This window comes from Echeneis naucrates, chromosome 22, assembly GCF_900963305.1.
Source record: "Echeneis naucrates chromosome 22, fEcheNa1.1, whole genome shotgun sequence".
Taxonomy (NCBI): Eukaryota; Metazoa; Chordata; class Actinopteri; order Carangiformes; family Echeneidae; genus Echeneis; species Echeneis naucrates.
In genome coordinates this window covers 21,657,530-21,675,464 of record NC_042532.1, presented here as the reverse complement: position 1 = coordinate 21,675,464, position 17,935 = coordinate 21,657,530, and the positions used below count along the sequence as shown (strand labels likewise).

General features: G+C 50.4%; 1 protein-coding gene across 1 annotated transcript in view; it reads left to right on the top strand.

The window, feature by feature from the left end:
- The first annotated feature begins 2,507 nt into the window (after positions 1 to 2,507).
- The window catches only part of mdga2a (MAM domain containing glycosylphosphatidylinositol anchor 2a), a 30,065-nt gene continuing 14,637 nt past the window's right edge, over positions 2,508 to 17,935 (top strand). Inside the window, exons 1-6 of the mRNA XM_029494063.1 lie at positions 2,508 to 3,160; positions 13,073 to 13,212; positions 14,370 to 14,544; positions 15,953 to 16,149; positions 16,364 to 16,496; positions 17,599 to 17,871. Of these exons, the coding sequence (XP_029349923.1) occupies positions 3,088 to 3,160; positions 13,073 to 13,212; positions 14,370 to 14,544; positions 15,953 to 16,149; positions 16,364 to 16,496; positions 17,599 to 17,871 (991 nt within the window). The 5' untranslated portion in view covers positions 2,508 to 3,087. The remainder of the gene's footprint in view (positions 3,161 to 13,072; positions 13,213 to 14,369; positions 14,545 to 15,952; positions 16,150 to 16,363; positions 16,497 to 17,598; positions 17,872 to 17,935) is intronic.

Genomic DNA, 17,935 nt, shown 5'->3' with positions numbered 1-17,935 from the left:
CCAGGAGTCCAACACACCGCCACCTGTTTGCTGCTTCACTAACAGCTGACTGTTGTTTTATTTCTTCTGTTTTTCTTCGTCCATCTTCATTGTTGTTGCCGCCAGTTTGTTCCTCGCCTTCTGTTTGTGTCGATTGTTCTGTGTTAACATCTTTATAAAGCCTGTGTTCGCCTCCTTCGCTCTGACTCAGTGTTTGTCAGGCGAAGACAAAAGAAGAAATGTTGTTCAGCTGATGAAGCGGTCAGTGGAGTCGCTCTGATGTCTGAAACTGGACAAAACTGATGAAATGAACCAGAAACACGTTGATTCTCTGAATGACAGATGAAAACCATAAAGATGTCGGAGTCAAGATTTTAACTCAGCGGTCAGGGGTCAGGGGTCAGATGGGGTAGGAACATTTTGTCAAGTGAAAATCAGGATTTGAAACCGCCCCAGGACCTGGAGTCTGTTCTGAAGAACCTTAAACCTCCATTCTATCTACTGACTGTCAGACTGTACTGAAGTCTATGGGAAAATGTCCCTCCTCCTCCCTGATGAGTTGATGGTCTCAGTCTGAAATACAACATGATGTTCATTTAGAGGGAAAGGGGAGGGGTTAGGGGGCGGGGCTACTGTGTGACTGATAGACCGAACCATCCAATCAGGATGAATACAGAGTGAAGGGGACTAACCAAATGGCTCAGTGCCAAGTGACTTTAAACACTCAGATAAATGAAGCTCTGTTCATCTGCTGTCTGTTTTATTGTCTATCTGGGAAAAAATATTTCTGTTTCTTCTATTTTATCTGTCTGAACTACAGTCTGTCCATTAAGTGAGCACAGCCATCAGCTCCTCTGGTTCTCCCTGCCGTCACCCTTCCTCCTCCTCCTCGTCTTCGTGGCGTCTGCCTTGTCTGCGGTAAAAGCTGAGAGCATCTGTTGGTTTCTGATTAATGTGCTCGTCCCCGGCCTCTTCAGAGACGCAGCTCGTGTCAGCCGACTGTGAGTCTCTGCAGGAAAACAGCTCCAAGGACAGTTTGAGAAGTTCTCTTCAGAGCCTATTCAAGCTGCAGAGAGTTCTGGAGCATCTGTCTGATCGGCCTTCATTTATGTGTCTGCTGCCTCAATACACAACAGCAAAAAAAAAAAAATCATCATCAACTAGCTGATAGATAACAGAAGAATATGCATCTCTAAATAAAAAGTTTAATTCTAAGAACGAGTGTGAAGCAGCTTTAAAAGCTTTTCTCTTTATTTCACTCATTCCAGGCAGAGGATCAAATCCTGGACTGAAACAGACACACACAATGATGCAAACTATTTGAGGCACACGTGTTTACATGCTGCAGGACTCGCTGCATCGCTTGAACATAAATTAAAGTGTGGTACAAAAGTAATTGTATTGATGAAAGTTTGACGCTTCCCAGCTGTTTGACTCGGCGGCTCTTATTAATTTGATTGTTCAGCATACGGACAGATGAACTGCAGGAAGCTGTTTGATATTCTGCTGCTCGTCTCTCTCGCTCTGCTGTAATTAAAATGTGAAATTAGAGAGGTTTCGTCCCTCTGTGCTGAAAAACCAGTTCTGCAGAGCCCAGATGGATGACGGATTCTTGTCAAACCTGAGACGAAAACTTCAGGAGCAGATATCCAACAACACCAGCAGCCTCGGTCCTGGTCCAACTGGGCTCAACACAGAATGTGGAGGGGGTGTGGTCTTGGACTCAGACAGACAGACAGACAGAGAGACAGACCGACAGACAGACAGAGAGTCAGACAGACAGAGAGTCAGACAGACAGACAGACAGAGTCAGACAGACAGACAGACAGACAGAGTCAGACAGAAAGACAGTCAGACAGACCAACAGAAAGACAGACAAACAGACAGACAGACAGAGAGTCAAACAGACAGACAGCGAGACAGACCGACAGACAGACAGAGAGTCAGACAGACAGACAGACAGAGAGTCAGTCAGACAGACAGACAGTCAGAAAGACAGTCAGACAGACCAACAGAAAGACAGACAAACAGACAGACAGACAGAGAGTCAGACAGAGAGTCAGACAGAGAGTCAAACAGACAGACAGACAGACCGACAGACAGAGAGTCAGACAGACACAGTCAGAAAGACAGTCAGACAGACAGACAGACAGAGAGTCAGACAGACAGACAGTCAGAAAGACAGACAAACACACAGACAGTCAGAAAGACAGTCAGACAGACAGACAGACAGACAGACAAACAGACAGACAGACAGAGAGTCAGACAGAGAAACAGGCAGAAAGACAAACAGACAGACAGACAGAAAGTCAAACAGACAGACAGACAGACAGACAGAGGGAGCACAGTAGTAAAGCAGCAGGAGGTTCAGCTGTAAAGAGGATTAATGATGCTGCTCAAAGTGAACCAGTTAATCAGCTGATTCCAGCGGAAGTGATGCTGACACTAAACAAAGATGGATGATTCTGTTCAGGAACTAAAAGACACTGCGACGTTCCGTCGCTGCGCTTTATTTTGAAATCCCTGCTCCGGAAGCAGCGCCGTGCCGCATCGGTTCGTCTCCGCCGCTCGGTTCGCTCGGTGCCGTCTCACCGGTAAAACGTACCGGAGGGTCGGCCGGACTCACCGCAGCTGTCAGCGGCCTCACTGCCCTCCTCCTCTCCGGAGCTGAGGGGCTGACGGCCCGGGCGGGACGCGGAGCTTCCCGCAGGATGACGGACGCTTCTCCGGCACCGAGCGACGGACGCGGAGCCCGGCGGACTCGGCGGAGGGGCAGCGGGGACCTGTGAACGTCCGCCCGGCCGGAGGAACCCGATTTAGTCCGCTTTTAATCTGCTTCTCCACAATGTCAGCTCCAAGGAGACCAGGCTGAGCCGCCGGCTCGTCCTCCGGGGCTCCGCTGTCCAACATCCGCCTCAACGGTCCGAGCTCCCCTCAGATCCGGTATGAGCGGAACCGGACATTCCCGTCACATCTGACCGGGCTCCGGGGGGAACCGCCGGGCTCTTTGGATGAGAACCGGCCCCCGGACGGAGGAGGAGCGGCGGCGGCTCCGGCTGCGGGGAACCGAACGGACAGGCTGATCCCCGGGGGAGGGAGGATGTGAAGATGGGCTCGGTGTTCGGGCTGCTGTGGCTGCTCTCCGGCTGCCTGCAGGGCGCGCTGGGCCAGGGCGTGTACGGTAAGAACCGGGACCACCGGACCACCGGACCACCGGAAACACCCACACACACTTGACCTTGTGAGGGATTTAACGCGCGCGTGTGTGGTCCTGCCTTGTGTGTTAGATTGATGCCTGGCCTAAAGGCACAACAGGTAGGCTGCTGCACACACAGGTGATGATGATGATGATGAAGATGTTGGTGTGTGATGACTTCAGTGTCATCATCAGCTATACTTGTGTAGTTGTAGTGTGTGACTGAATGCTGGCTGACATCAGGGACGTTCAGGTTCCACCGGGACAGATGAGCTCTGAGTGACCTTTACTTCTTGTTGCCATGACAGCTGCTGCCCTCAGAGCCCCCAGTCTCCCCCTCAGGGCCCCCAGTCTCCCCCTCAGAGCCCCCAGTCTCCCCCTCAGGGCCCCCAGTCTCCCCCTCAGGGCCCCCAGTCTCCCCCTCAGAGCCCCCAGTCTCCCTCTCAGGGCCCCCAGTCTCCCTCTCAGAGCCCCCAGTCTCCCCCTCAGAGCCCTCAGAGCCCCCAGCCCCCAGTCTCCCCCTCAGGGCCCCCAGTCTCCCCCTCAGAGCCCCCAGTCTCCCCCTCAGAGCCCCCAGTCTCCCTCTCAGGGCCCCCAGTCTCCCTCTCAGAGCCCCCAGTCTCCCCCTCAGGGCCCCCAGTCTCCCCCTCAGAGCCCCCAGTCTCCCCCTCAGGGCCCCCAGTCTCCCTCTCAGAGCCCCCAGTCTCCCTCTCAGGGCCCCCAGTCTCCCCCTCAGAGCCCCCAGTCTCCCTCTCAGGGCCCCCAGTCTCCCCCTCAGAGCCCCCAGTCTCCCCCTCAGAGCCCCCAGTCTCCCTCTCAGAGCCCCCAGTCTCCCCCTATGAGCCCCCAGTCTCCCCCTCAGAGCCCTCAGAGCCCTCAGAGCACCCAGTCTCCCCCTCAGAGCCCCCAGTCTCCCCTCAGAGCACCCAGTCTCCCCCTCAGAGCCCCCAGTCTCCCTCTCAGGGCCCCCAGTCTCCCCCTCAGGGCCCCCAGTCTCCCCCTCAGAGCCCCCAGTCTCCCTCTCAGGGCCCCCAGTCTCCCCCTCAGAGCCCCCAGTCTCCCCCTCAGAGCCCCCAGTCTCCCTCTCAGAGCCCCCAGTCTCCCCCTATGAGCCCCCAGTCTCCCCCTCAGAGCCCTCAGAGCCCTCAGAGCACCCAGTCTCCCCCTCAGAGCCCCCAGTCTCCCCTCAGAGCACCCAGTCTCCCCCTCAGAGCCCCCAGTCTCCCCCTCAGAGCCCCCAGTCTCCCTCTCAGAGCTCCCAGTCTCCCTCTCAGGGCCCCCAGTCTCCCCCTCAGAGCCCCCAGTCTCCCTCTCAGGGCCCCCAGTCTCCCCCTCAGGGCCCCCAGTCTCCCCCTCAGGGCCCTTGCCTCTGCTGTGAGCCTCAGGTGAGCTCCAACATAGAAGTCCAGGTTTTGTGAGATCCAGATGATCCAAATCTGATTGTATACTGAGGTTTCATTTCTGTGTCCTCCATCAGCCGATCTGTCCGACCTGAAACTGACTCTCTGACTCCTTCTGTGTTTATTCGTCCGTATCCTCCATCTTTGATAGTGATGTCCAGAGTCACGTCTCTACGTCGGACTTGAAGGTTCATGTCATCAACAACATATTTGAGTGGATTAAATTTTCAGACCTGGTTCAGTTCAAATAGTTTTTGGGAAAGACCGACCTACCGGTCGATGTTAAAGGTCCACCTGGTCTGAAGCCAGACCTCCATGTGATCCTGATCCTGACCCTGAATCAGGTCCAGGTTCTGTTTTAATCCTGTCAAAGTACCAAAGGCTTCAGTCCACAGAGGAACGCTCACAGCATGGATTCAGGAGCTGAAACTTCTGGTACTTTGTGATGTCACAACAAAGCATTCTGCACCCCCCCGGCCCCGCCCACACACCAAGAATCCTCTTTGTAAATTTGTTGATATTCAGATGCATAAAGAAATGGAGATTCCCAGATTGGCCGGTCCAGGGTTTGATTGCCGTTGGACTCTGGACTCTGTCCTGGTCGCTATGTTCAGACTGAATAAAACCATTTTCAGCTCGGCAGCATTCGTCTTCTGGCCATGATTCATCTCGTGCCGTCTGTCCAGAGCGTGTGACGTCGGCTCACACACTCAGATTATCTGTAATCTTATATGTCACAGATTAGGGAGAGGAGGCGTATTACATCACACTGTGTTACTTACATCCACAGTCCAGATATGACGTGTGACGGGGGGGATTAGGATACAACATCTGGGAGTTGGTTTTACATTTGGTAGATGGAAGCTTTAGGGGGACGATGAAGATGAAGGTGGTGTTTCCCTCCCTGATGATGATGATGAAGGTGGTGTTTCCCTCCCTGATGATGATGATGAAGGTGGTGTTTCCCTCCCTGATGATGATGATGATGATGAAGGTGGTGCTTCCCTCCCTGATGATGATGATGATGATGAAGGTGGTGTTTCCCTCCCTGATGATGATGATGAAGGTGGTGTTTCCCTCCCTGATGATGATGATGATGATGAAGGTGGTGCTTCCCTCCCTGATGATGATGATGATGATGAAGGTGGTGTTTCCCTCCCTGATGATGATGATGATGATGAAGGTGGTGCTTCCCTCCCTGATGATGATGATGATGATGAAGGTGGTGTTTCCCGCCCTGATGATGATGAAGATGAAGGTGGTGCTTCCCTCCCTGATGATGATGATGATGATGATGAAAATGAAGGTGGTGTTTCCCTCCCTGATGATGATGATGATGAAGGTGGTGCTTCCCTCCCTGATGATGATGATGATGATGAAGGTGGTGCTTCCCTCCCTGATGATGATGATGATGAAAATGAAGGTGGTGTTTCCCTCCCTGATGATGATGATGATGATGATGACGGTGGTGTTTCCCTCCCTGATGATGATGATGAAGGTGGTGCTTCCCTCCCTGATGATGATGATGAAGGTGGTGCTTCCCTCCCTGATGATGATGATGATGAAAATGAAGGTGGTGTTTCCCTCCCTGATGATGATGATGATGATGAAAATGAAGGTGGTGTTTCCCTCCCTGATGATGATGAAGGTGGTGCTTCCCTCCCTGATGATGATGATGATGAAAATGAAGGTGGTGCTTCCCTCCCTGATGATGATGATGAAGGTGGTGCTTCCCTCCCTGATGATGATGATGATGAAGGTGGTGCTTCCCTCCCTGATGATGATGATGATGAAGGTGGTGTTTCCCTCCCTGATGATGATGATGATGAAGGTGGTGCTTCCCTCCCTGATGATGATGAAGGTGGTGCTTCCCTCCCTGATGATGATGATGAAGGTGGTGCTTCCCTCCCTGATGATGATGATGATGAAGGTGGTGTTTCCCTCCCTGATGATGATGAAGATGAAGGTGGTGCTTCCCTCCCTGATGATGATGATGATGATGATGAAGGTGGTGTTTCCCTCCCTGATGATGATGATGATGAAGGTGGTGCTTCCCTCCCTGATGATCATGATGATGATGATGAAGGTGGTGTTTCCCGCCCTGATGATGATGAAGATGAAGGTGGTGCTTCCCTCCCTGATGATGATGATGATGAAGGTGGTGTTTCCCTCCCTGATGATGATGATGATGAAGGTGGTGTTTCCCTCCCTGATGATGATGATGAAGGTGGTGTTTCCCTCCCTGATGATGATGATGATGATGATGATGATGAAGGTGGTGTTTCCCTCCCTGATGATGATGAAGATGAAGGTGGTGTTTCCCTCCCTGATGATGATGAAGATGAAGGTGGTGTTTCCCTCCCTGATGATGATGATGATGAAGATGAAGGTGGTGTTTCCCTCCCTGATGATGATGAAGATGAAGGTGGTGTTTCCCTCCCTGATGATGATGATGATGAAGGTGGTGTTTCCCTCCCTGATGATGATGATGATGATGATGAAGGTGGTGTTTCCCTCCCTGATGATGATGAAGATGAAGGTGGTGTTTCCCTCCCTGATGATGATGATGATGAAGATGAAGGTGGTGTTTCCCTCCCTGATGATGATGAAGATGAAGGTGGTGTTTCCCTCCCTGATGATGATGATGATGATGATGAAGGTGGTGTTTCCCTCCCTGATGATGATGATGAAGGTGGTGTTTCCCTCCCTGATGATGATGATGATGATGATGAAGGTGGTGTTTCCCTCCCTGATGATGATGAAGATGAAGGTGGTGTTTCCCTCCCTGATGATGATGAAGATGAAGGTGGTGTTTCCCTCCCTGATGATGATGATGATGAAGGTGGTGTTTCCCTCCCTGATGATGATGATGATGAAGGTGGTGTTTCCCTCCCTGATGATGATGATGAAGGTGGTGTTTCCCTCCCTGATGATGATGATGATGATGATGAAGGTGGTGTTTCCCTCCCTGATGATGATGAAGATGAAGGTGGTGTTTCCCTCCCTGATGATGATGATGATGATGATGAAGGTGGTGTTTCCCTCCCTGATGATGATGATGATGATGATGATGAAGGTGGTGTTTCCCTCCCTGATGATGATGATGAAGGTGGTGTTTCCCTCCCTGATGATGATGATGATGAAGATGAAGGTGGTGTTTCCCTCCCTGATGATGATGATGATGATGATGAAGGTGGTGCTTCCCTCCCTGATGATGATGAAGATGAAGGTGGTTTCCCTCCACCATTGTGACTCCTTCCTCTTCTCCGACCACAGAAGCAGCATCACTGTGAAGTCATGTGGATGTGGGTCGATGGGAGCTGGGCCCAGTCCTGTAGGCCGAAGCTTCAGAAACCTCATACCCAGTGTGGCGACTCGTCCTCTTCGTCTCCTCTGACGTCATGAGTCCTTTTCCTCCCCAGCGCCACAAGATTGCCAAATCTGCCTCCCTATGGAAGCAGGATCCAGATTATCCAAAACTTCAGGATTATAAGTGAACGGCGCTCCCCACGAATGGCAGGATGCAGAGCCAGAGAACAGCCTGTAGGTGTTCTTTAGTCTGATTAGAGGGCTGACAGTGATGGGAGGTCCTGCAAACTGCACACAGGATACAACATCAGCAGCTGTTTAGAGCAGAGGGGTGAAGTTTGTCTGCAGATCCAGAGTCCTCTGCTCAGCCCGCAGGCTTCACGCTGAAGCTGCTGCTTCTTCTGCAGCTCAGTGAAAATCAAACTGCAGCCGTGACTCACTTCCATGTTTTAATAAAGAGGAGGCATCATGAAGACAGTCCACCGCGAGTCCACAACCTGAGTCCGCTCATGGGACTCTGGTCAGGCCCTGCGTATACAGACGCAGACAGTGGTAACGTTGAAGATACTGCAGACACGCTGAGTGTTTGAAACTGCCCAAACTGAGGCAGCAACATGAAGTGAAGATGGAACGGTGTGCTTGTTTTTCTTTCCACCATCAGATCTCACACTTCTGCACTCACTGGGTCAAGATAATGTCGACTTATCTTTGTAAACAACGTCAGACTGTGTGTGTGAGGCCATGAGTCAGCTGGGAAATCATTAACGCTCCATGTTTGACCTGTTCTCACTTCACCTTCTTGGGGAAATCAGGATTAATCATAATAGTTTTTTAATTGCTCTGTCTCTCCCAGCTGTGGAGAGTTTCCTCATAACCAAGAAATGCTCATGCTGCCATGGTTATCCCCCCCATCCCCCCATCCCAATGTGTTCCTGTGTTTATCAAGTCATTAGCTGTGGGTTTACTGTGTTAATACGTGTTAATCTTCAGTAATTAGCTGGACGTTACAGGAAGTTGAAGTGTGTTTAAACAGGAAGCTGACAACACCCAAGTGGCTGCAACTTCAACTGATCAGTCAAGAAAATAATCAGCTGAATCTCTCGAGAGAGTGATCGAGTCAATTGTTCATGAGGGAGAACATTTGATTATGTTGGGAAGAGAGGAGGAAGCAGGAGAGGAGACAAGAGAGGAGAGAAGGAAATGAAAGTTGACAGTGCATGCTGGGAGCTGGGATGAAGGTGGAGGTTAGATAAATATGGCTGCTGGTGTGTGGAGGTCTTTTCTCTGATGTAATGGTGTGTAATATATTCGCTGTGTGTGTGCGCTATGATTCATGCAGCAGTGTATGAGATTTAATCCCCTAATGATTCTCCCCCACATGTCCACGTTGTGGACAGGAAGTCATCAGTCAACGCACAATATTCAGTCACCACATGTCCAACGTGTGTTTGTGAGTGCTTTAAAACTGAAGGTAGGCAGGCGGATCCAATCAGAGAGCCTCTACTGGGGAACCCTGGAGTTTTCAAAATAAAATGTTAAACAATGTTTCTAAACTCAGGAAACGTGGAGGAAACAGTAGAAGAAGAGATTAAGATATTTAACAGGCTCCTCCGTGCTCCTCCGTTCTCCTCCGTTCTCCTCCGTGCTCCTCCGTTCTCCTCCGTTCTCCTCCATTCTCCTCCGTTCTCCTCCGGTCTCCTCTGGTCTCCTCCGTTCTCCTCCGTTCTCCTCCGGTCTCCTCCGTTCTCCTCCGTTCTCCTCCGGTCTCCTCCGTTCTCCTCCGGGCTCCTCCGGTCTCCTCCGTTCTCCTCCGTTCTCCTCCGGTCTCCTCCGTTCTCCTCCGTGCTCCTCCGGGCTCCTCCGGTCTCCTCCAGTCTCCTCTGGTCTCCTCCGTTCTCCTCCGTTCTCCTCCGGGCTCCTCCGGTCTCCTCCGTTCTCCTCCGGGCTCCTCCGGTCTCCTCCGGTCTCCTCCGTTCTCCTCCGTTCTCCTCCGGTCTCCTCCGGTCTCCTCTGGTCTCCTCCGGTCACCTTCAGCCGGTCCATTATCTGGTAGTTGGGTTGAGAAGATCCCTAGCTGGGTTAGATTATGGGGCAGCTCTGTGAGGATGTGATCAGACGAGGATCAGCTGTTCAGGCTTCACATGATGACTCTGATCACAGATGGAGGAATGTTGACGTGCAGCAGTAGATCCTCAAGGATTACATCAACCTCATCCAGGGTCTCCTTGAGAAGCAGCCCTAATGAAAGCTGGAACCTTTTCCAGGACCTTCTCTCCTCCCGCAGGTCTTTGTGAGGACTTTCTGGACCTGGTCAAGCCTTTTTATCTCCTCAAAGCTGTCCACTCATCATCTGGAGACAGGCTTCCTCCAGGAGCTGAATGAGGTCTGAGTTCCGGAAAGTTTGGAGCTTTTTTAAGGATTCAAATATCTCCAGTTGGCCTTCCAGGACCTCCACAAATTCCTTTTCCCAATCAGAGAGTGCCGACACCAGGTGCCCCAGAGCCCAATGGACCAATCAGATTTCAGATCAAATCCTCACACACTGAACATGAAGTAAAGTCAGTCCTGGTTTTCATCCAACCACCGCCTTGTTACGTATGCAGAGGAAGCTGTGAGCCGTGAGCCAATCAGACGTATTGGCTATTTTTAGCCGTCCCACTGACTCGGCAGCTTCTCAGAGAGATCCTGGTCCAGAAATAGAGCGAGGGACATTATGTAACAGAGAGAGAGGGAGGAGGTGACATGAATTAAACAGTGAAGACAGATCTGACCTGTGTGAGCTGGAGCAGGATCTGGATCTGGGACAGATAGTGGTTTTAATATTTAGTTCCATGTCTGTCTTCTCTCTCCCGTTCTGCTCTTTGACATAAATAAATGATCCCTCAGTGAACTCCTGAAAACTAAATCAGGTTTGTAGTTTTGGGGTTCTACATGTTTTTGCTTTTCAGACTCAGGTCAGATCAGGACGCAGATCTGTCCGGTTGACTGGATCTTGACTTGGAGCTTCAAGACTCAAGATTGGATTCAAACAGTCTGGATGGAAAATGGACTGTCCAGGGTGGGGACACGCAGCAAAGGATCGTGGGTCGGACTTGATCAGGCTGGTGCTGAGCTTATCTTAGATTGGACTCTCGGGTTCCTAATAAACTGATCATTAACTTAAATAGTCAGTTTACTTTGTGTACGATGATATGAGCTGTGTGTGTGTGTGTGTGTGTGTGTCCGTGCATGTGTGTGTGTGCATTGCTTCCAGGGACAACTTAAGTACACACACACACACACACAAGCCCGCACTTTAACACAACATCACACAATCACACACTGGATGAGACTGCAGAGAGCAGCTCTACCGTGCTGGAGGATGACTCACTGTCTACATCACACACACACACACACACACACACACACACACACAGCTATCCTAATGAGGACATCATGGACTGTAACACTGACCTGCACCAGGACCTCAGAGACTTTAGGACTGGACTTTGGTCCCATGAGGACCAGGTCCAGACAAGGTTGGTGTTTAACACACATACACACAGAGTGGTTAAATCAGGCCGAGCTCCTTCCATCCTCAGAGACTCACTGCTCTACTGTACAGGCCCGAGGCTGACTGTGTGTGTATGTGTGTGTCTGTGTGTGTATCTGTAAACAGTTCCCAGAATTAAAGGGATGGAGGGATTAGAGCATTAAAGGGGAGGAAACAGATCCCTGATTTTCGCTGCAGGAGGTCACTGTGTTTGGAAACAGAGATGCTGCTGTGCGATGTCACCCCCCTCCCCTGAAAGCTTCCTGCTGATATGCTGAACCAGGTTACTGATGGCTGTTTTGTGGGTGGGGTCAGGATGGCAGTCAGCTGTCATCTGTCCACCTGGCTGTTCAGGTGTGTTTTGGTCTGTACAGGTGCAGGTTCACCTCTAACACAAGTCAGATGACTCTGAAGCTGTCTTTTCTGACCGTATCACACAAACATGGGTGCAGGTGGGCGTGTCAGCTGCATGCTGCCATGTTCAGAACTATCCTCCATATATGAGTTCTGCCATATCAGTTTCTGAAGGTTCTGCATGAGCAGCAGTTAGGATCAGAGAAACCACAGCAGGGAACGAGAGAGAACATTGTTCATTCTCATCAGACTCTACAGCTCCTGAACTTTTAGGAGCAGAAAATGGTCCACTGCGAAGATCAGAGTGACTTTGAGAAAAACCAAAATGAAGTGGAGACGAGTCAGCTCTGAGAGATGATCCTGGTCTGAAGGTCCCTACCAGAAGGGATCCAATGAGGGAAAACAGCAGGTTGTGTGCAGGTTTCAGACCAAGTTCAGGTCTTTATAGAAACAATTCCCTCAAGGCAGCAGCCTCCTTCAGCAGGACATTGCTCCTAATGCGCTTTTCCACAGTTTATTCCAAAGGATTGGGTTTAATCTATTTCCTGGTGTAGTTCTGGTTTTAAAGACACAGAGGGAGGAGTTTAATTCCAAGAGGTGTTTTTTTGTGTTTCTTCTGCTGCAGCTTGTACTTCAGGGATCAGCTGCTGTTCCAGGATTCTGCACTTATGAGGACGTGAATATTTTTGTGGCACTGCAGAGCATTTGGGGATTAGACTAATACCTGGTTTTAGAGTGAAAATGGAAAATATCTGAGCTTCAACGGGACGAGAGGATGGAGGGACCAAGCTGAACACAGATGAAGAACTGAACTCCCTTCCTTTCCTTTCACTTTCTCCTGCTCAGAACAAACTGAGCAGATGCTGGTTGTTTCACAATGAGGCAGATATTGGAGGTCCACATGCTCAAAAGCTAGACCTGGTCTGAGATCTTAAATCAGGTCTAGGTTCTATATTAATACTGTAAAAGCATCAAAGGTCTCAGTCCACAGAGAAACTGAGTCAACACAAAACAGTCACTGTCTGAAGATTCAGCTTCTGCTCTCATGTGGTTCTGTCCTGGTTCTATTTATTCTATTTGTGTGTGTGATGACTTCAGGAGGCAACTTAAGCAGCCAACAGAGGATGGAGAGAAAAAAACTGATTGAGAGAAAGAACAGACCATCTTCATTCTTCCCTTCATCATTCTTCATCCTCCTCCACCCTGCAGGAATTACATCGACAGCAAAATGTATCTGAAAAGTCTTGTCATTCACAGAGGTGTGGTGTTGTTATTGTTGACAGACGTGTGTTGTGTCCACAGCCCCCCCCACTGTGCGGATTGTTCACTCTGGTCAGGCCTGTAACGTGGAGGAGGAACGTTACAGTGAGAGAGTCTCCACCATCAGAGAGGGAGACACTCTGGAGCTGCAGTGTCTGGTGACAGGACACCCCCACCCACAGGTAACCCCTCCAACACCCTCAGGTAACCCACCCCACCCACAGGTAACCCCTCCAACACCCTCAGGTAACCCCCCCAACACCCTCAGGTAACCCCCCCAACACCCTCAGGTAACCCCTCCAACACCCACAGGTAACCCCCCCAACACCCTCAGGTAACCCCTCCAACACCCACAGGTAACCCCCCCAACACCCTCAGGTAACCCCTCCAACACCCACAGGTAACCCCCCCAACACCCTCAGGTAACCCCTCCAACACCCTCAGGTAACCCCTCCAACACCCTCAGGCGTCAGAAGACAAAGTGTGTCAGTCAGGAACAGTTCGGTCAGTCGGTTAATAAAAATAAGACCATCATGATTTCAGTCTGTTACCGTAGAAACGATCTGAAGCACAGGAGGAAGAGGAGGAAGAGGAAGACGAGCTCTGCAGTGATGCAGAGAGGGAAAGAAAAAGTTTGTGTGTGTGTGTGTGTGTGTGTGCCTGTAGCTGTTCTATTTTTAGCCTGAACAGACTGACAGCAGAGATGATGAAGAGGAGGAGGAGGACGAGATGAAGAGCAGTCCCTGATTATTGATTATCAGAGAGGGTGTGTGGTCTGTGTACCCCCCCACTGTAGATCAGGTCTACAGGGCTGTGAGCAGGCCCAGTCCATGGAGGATTCTCTCTTTTATCACCAGATGTTCCCGCCCTCACTGTTGGATTGGAAAGCGTGGTTCCTGTTGCCTAGCAACCGTGAGAACAGGTCAGTGTTGACCGGAGCTGAAAGGTCTCCATCCATCTGTCGGATGACAGCTTCATTGTATAACTGCTGCAATGAATCATGGGATATGTCGGGCCACGAAGGACCGGCCTGTGAACGCCGAAGGCAGGAAAACACAACATTCGTGTTCTGTTTTCACAAGCTCAGCCAGAGCTTCGTCACATCCTGTTCAGCAGAAAGGAAAACCTGCTGAGGAACATCTGGGGTCTGTCTACAACAGCTGACTGATGGTCACGGACAGAAAACTGACCACACAGCTGCTGAGTCTTTTGGAAAGAAATAAAAATTATAATCAACCTCCACTATCAGTTCCTGACTGACAGATTTAATAAAAGTTGAACATCAGGAGCTGATGACAGATTTCAATAATATGTATGATATTGTCCCCCCACACTACAGATTCGTTGGACCAAGACGGCGGGCGGAGCCTCAGACCGCCAGGGCGACTCCTCTCTACGCAACGAGACTCTGAGGATTGAATCCATCAGCCGCCACCAGGGAGGGCGCTACTACTGCAAGGCGGAGAACGGCCTGGGGTCACCGGCAATCCGCTCCATTCGAGTCGACGTCTACTGTGAGAACTCACAACTAAACTTATCAGCAGCATGCATGTTCACATCCAACTGCAGGAAATTACATAATCTAATTCTAATATGAAACTGCAAAACGATCATCATCCTCTGAGGCTGAACCCTGAACTAAACCTGCAGGTCCTCCACAGACCACCAGAGTCCAATGTGGTCTGGAGCTCACCTATTAATCCAAGGTTAACGTTATGGAGAATTCGACCTCCGATAGTTCGATCATATTTGAAATATAGTCATTAGGGGGAGAGTCAGGGACTGTGGTGACATCACAGTGGAAGCGTCTGCTGTGAGTGAGGCATTCTGGGTGATGCAGTTCTCTGGCTGGTGGCTGAATCAGCTGCGACTAAACTGTTGATCCACATCCATCCAGATTCAGGAGAAGTCTTAGAGCTGTCCGCATTGCTTATCTTAGCATCAGGCCTGGAAAGCTGCAGTTTAATGGCTGTGAGTGCCAGGTCTGATGGATTAAAGGTCACCAACTTCAGTCAGCTGATGTCCTTTGTGTTGTGTTTTGTGGGCCTCGTTGATAGTTGTCGACCTACATGTGAGGAAGCGAAGTGTGGAGTCGTTCTGCGTGTTTCTCCCTGCAGCTCTGCAGGCTGGAGATCTGTCACAGCTAACATGAGAGGCGACGTGTCTCTCTGCTGAGACGTCAGCTTCTCTTCATGTTTTCTGCTACGGTTGTGGATAAACCCAGTAAACCCAGCAGAGCGGCCTCCGGGGGGTTTCACACAACAGTCGCCTTCATCTTCTTCTCCTGGAAAGTTCCCAGTCACAAAAACAAAAAGAAAGAGTTGTTGTAAACGCCATAACATCCTGGGGAGGGTTACTGCCCTCACAGGGATTGAAGAGGTACTTGAACTCTTCTCGCAGGCTTTCAAACATCATTCAAAGGAAAAAGGACAAATCACCATTCACCTGCAGCCGATATGGCAGCATTCCCAGTGCATTCTGGGAGTCAGCAGCAGGTGAGGCACCTTGTTTTGGCCTCCGTGTAATTGCAGCAGCTGTTTTTTCAATGCTGAATCGCACTGTGTGAAGTGGATTAGTGATTTTTAGGCTCTCTGCTGGTGGCGGCTTCAGAACCAGATACATTAGTGCAGTGGGTTCTGATTGGCTGGCTGCTGTCAGCTGATCAGGGAGCTCACTGTGTTTCCAGCCAATTAAAAAGCCTCTGGCTCTGCAGCAATTATCTCCACCTCAGGAAAACTGACCGGCCGTCAGATTGAACAACAGTAAATTCAGACAAGGGGAACTTTAGGGACATCAGTCTCATCAAAGACCACTAGAAACTCCTTAATGACCTTCAGACCAATTCAGTGAGGTCAGCCTCTCCAGCCAAAGGAGTGATTGGTCAGCAGGTTGTTGGTCTTACCAGATGTTGGTCCTCCTCAGACCTGGATGACCCGGTGATAACGGTCCATCAGAGTGTCGGAGAGGCCAAAGAGCAGTTCTACTTCGAGAGGACGGTGTTTCTTCGCTGTGTGGCCAACTCCAACCCCCCGGTCCACTACACCTGGAGGAGGGGCAAGGAGGTGCTGAGCCAGGGCTCCGACTCCGGGGTGGAGATCTACGAGCCGTTCTTCACGCAGGTCAGACAACAGCTGTGTGTCTTTGTCCATGTTACTGTCACCTGAAGTCAAGTAAAAGCAACACAACTTAAATTGTTTCCTGCACATGATTTTCCGTCTGTCAGTCAGAGAACATGTACGCCATCGAGAGCAATGAGCGATGATCAGTGATTTTTGGTTTAAGAAACATGAAAACCTGAATGGAGTTAGAATTTTTGGACTGTGTGTGCTTCAGGGTGAGACGAAGATCTTGAAGCTGAAGAATCTCCGTCCTCAGGACTACGCCGACTACACGTGCATCTCGTCTGTCAGGAACGTCTGCAGTATCGAAGACAAGACGGCCCACTTCAGTCTGAGCAACAGAACAGGTAACACTCGCACACACAGAGGTCAAAGGGGTCAAAGGTCACCGATGGTCTGATCCAACAGAAGAGCTGCTGAAGTTCCTGCTGGTTCTGGTAGAAAGCCTTTAGAACGCACTCACATCAATTTGTTGTGGACCTGCAGACAGTCAGGGGGTCCATTCTGGATCCAGTCCACCTCCAGGACCTCCTACTGGACCAGCAAGTCCTGGTCCATGGAGGCTCCACCTCTCGGCTTCAACGTCTTGATCCAGAACCTCCAGGATCAGGACTACAGAGGTCCAGAGGAGTCCAGTCCTCCGGGCTCAGGGTGTCTCTGCAGATGCTCTCCTCTCTCCAGAGTTTGACTTTTTGTTTTCTCTTCTTCCTCCACCGCTGATATAAAATGCTGCAGCCTCTCTCTCTCTGTATTAGTTTAATCTCTCTCTACCTGTCTGTACATGTAAATCATAAATAAATGATTTTTCTCGTGCAGCTCAGACTGTAGCTCTCTGACCTGTACAGGCGATCTGCAGCCCTGCCCCAGGGGCTGATGGGATTTACATGATGTCAGCTTAGCAGAGGTCGACCCAGCTATTTTTATCTCCCTCGTTATTATTTCTGCAGCTGCTCTGCGTCATCATGATGGGATGTTTAGAACTCCCATGATGCACCTGCACGTGACCTGACCAGCATCAATCATGTGATCAATCCCATAATAGTCCAGATATCTCGGAGCAGTTTTGAAGGCATTAAAACAGTCTGAGCTCTGAGACGTGTGGTTAATGTCCCGGAGACGCTGTGTCCACTTTGGACTGTTCACTCTGGACTCAGTCTGTCCTTCGTCCTCCACTGTGAATCTGGACCTTGAAACAGGAAATGAAAATGTCCTTTTATCTAAAGGAGACTTTGGACAGTCCAGATCAGGCTGTCTTCATTGTCTCAGGTCCAGGAGTGTCCTGGCATCAGGACTGATTCAGTGATGTCCTTTGAATCTGCATTTGTTGTTTTGTTTTTTTTTGTTTGTTTGTTTAATGAAAATAAAAATCTTGAAGCTGAATTTTAGAAAACCTGAAACCTGAATCATAAATTAGTGTGACTGTGATTAACCATGTTTCCTCCTCCGCAGCCCCTCCCTCTATCAAACTGCTCCTGGACGACCCCTTGGTGGTGAACCCGGGGGAGACCGTTACCTTGGTGTGTGTGGCGTCCGGCGGAGACCCGCCCCCCACCCTCACTTGGGTAAGGCCAGGAGGAGAGGAGCTCCCGAAGAGGTGTGTCGTCAATAGAGGCACCCTGACTGTCCCCATGGTAACCGTTGATGATGGAGGCGCCTACAGCTGCGTGGCGTCAAACAACGTGGGAAATCCTGCCAAGAAATCCACCACCATATTGGTCAGAGGTGGGACACTTCACTGACCTGCTCAGTCCGACTGAGGACTCTTCAGAAACCCTCTCTCCTCCTG